Consider the following 927-nt stretch of genomic DNA (forward strand, 5'->3'; position numbering starts at 1 on the left):
AAGATCAATTTTATGTATTTTCAATACTAAGTGTATTTTTTGTGGTAGAGGTGATATTTTAATTTCAATAAAATCAAAGACTTATGTTATTTTGTTCTGGATTAAAACAAGATATTTATAGGGTTCGGTAAATTGCTGTATTGGGTTACATAATCTTCAACCATGCAGTACAATTGGAATGTGTTCATTTAAATAACAATTCAAGTTTATAATGCTTAAATTGCATGGCACATTTGTCTCTTTTGCTGCGTTTAATTTATCGTCCATAATTTCATTTCAGTAAAACACAAACAAATGAATATTATTATTTATTTGATAAAGAATTAAATATATAAATGAAAATTAAATGTGACATATATAAAGAAAAAAATGATTTTTAAAATGTGAATATAATAAAAAAGATAAGAGGAGGTTAAAGAATCATCAGGCAATAGTTAGACGTGAGGTTTCAGCACCGGAACCAGCCTTTGGTTGTGCATCACGATTCTTTCTGGAAGTTGTCACCGGCTCGATTAGCATCAATTTTCTATTAAACTTTGGATCTTTTCCCATTGCGACAACCTTACCAAACGCCATTTCTTTCTCTTTAGGACAATACAAATATTCTCCACGTTGAAGATTGGAAAAAGATGCAGATGGAACCACATTAAAACGGTTGGCATTTCTCATAGTTTCACGGCGCAAAGCAGCGGGATTTTTCCAAACTTTCCTTATTTTTCTCACCCTTCTGAACAGCGAAAACAAGTGGAAAGCGATTGCAAAGATTGCGATAAATAATATCACAGAAGCGATCACAATCGCAAACGGAAACCGCTTTTCAACACCAATCAAATTCAGAGCTGGAACATTTCTAAAAGAGAAAGAAAATTACAAAAGTTTGCCTTTCAATTGTCACTACTGACTCAGAGACGTTCTGTTTGTCAAAAA

At 32.3% G+C, this 927-nt stretch overlaps 1 protein-coding gene across 1 annotated transcript; it reads right to left on the reverse strand.

Annotated features, from left to right (window-relative positions):
* Positions 1-423: 423 nt before the first annotated feature.
* Positions 424-839, reverse strand: Tsp_14554 (conserved hypothetical protein; the record flags this gene model as incomplete). Its single annotated transcript, XM_003368259.1, has 1 exon — positions 424-839. A coding segment is annotated over one exon (416 nt), but the record flags the coding sequence as incomplete, so codon positions are not given.
* Positions 840-927: the final 88 nt, after the last annotated feature.

Source organism: Trichinella spiralis (genome assembly GCF_000181795.1).
Source record: "Trichinella spiralis strain ISS 195 chromosome Unknown Scfld2802, whole genome shotgun sequence".
NCBI lineage: Eukaryota > Metazoa > Nematoda > Enoplea > Trichinellida > Trichinellidae > Trichinella > Trichinella spiralis.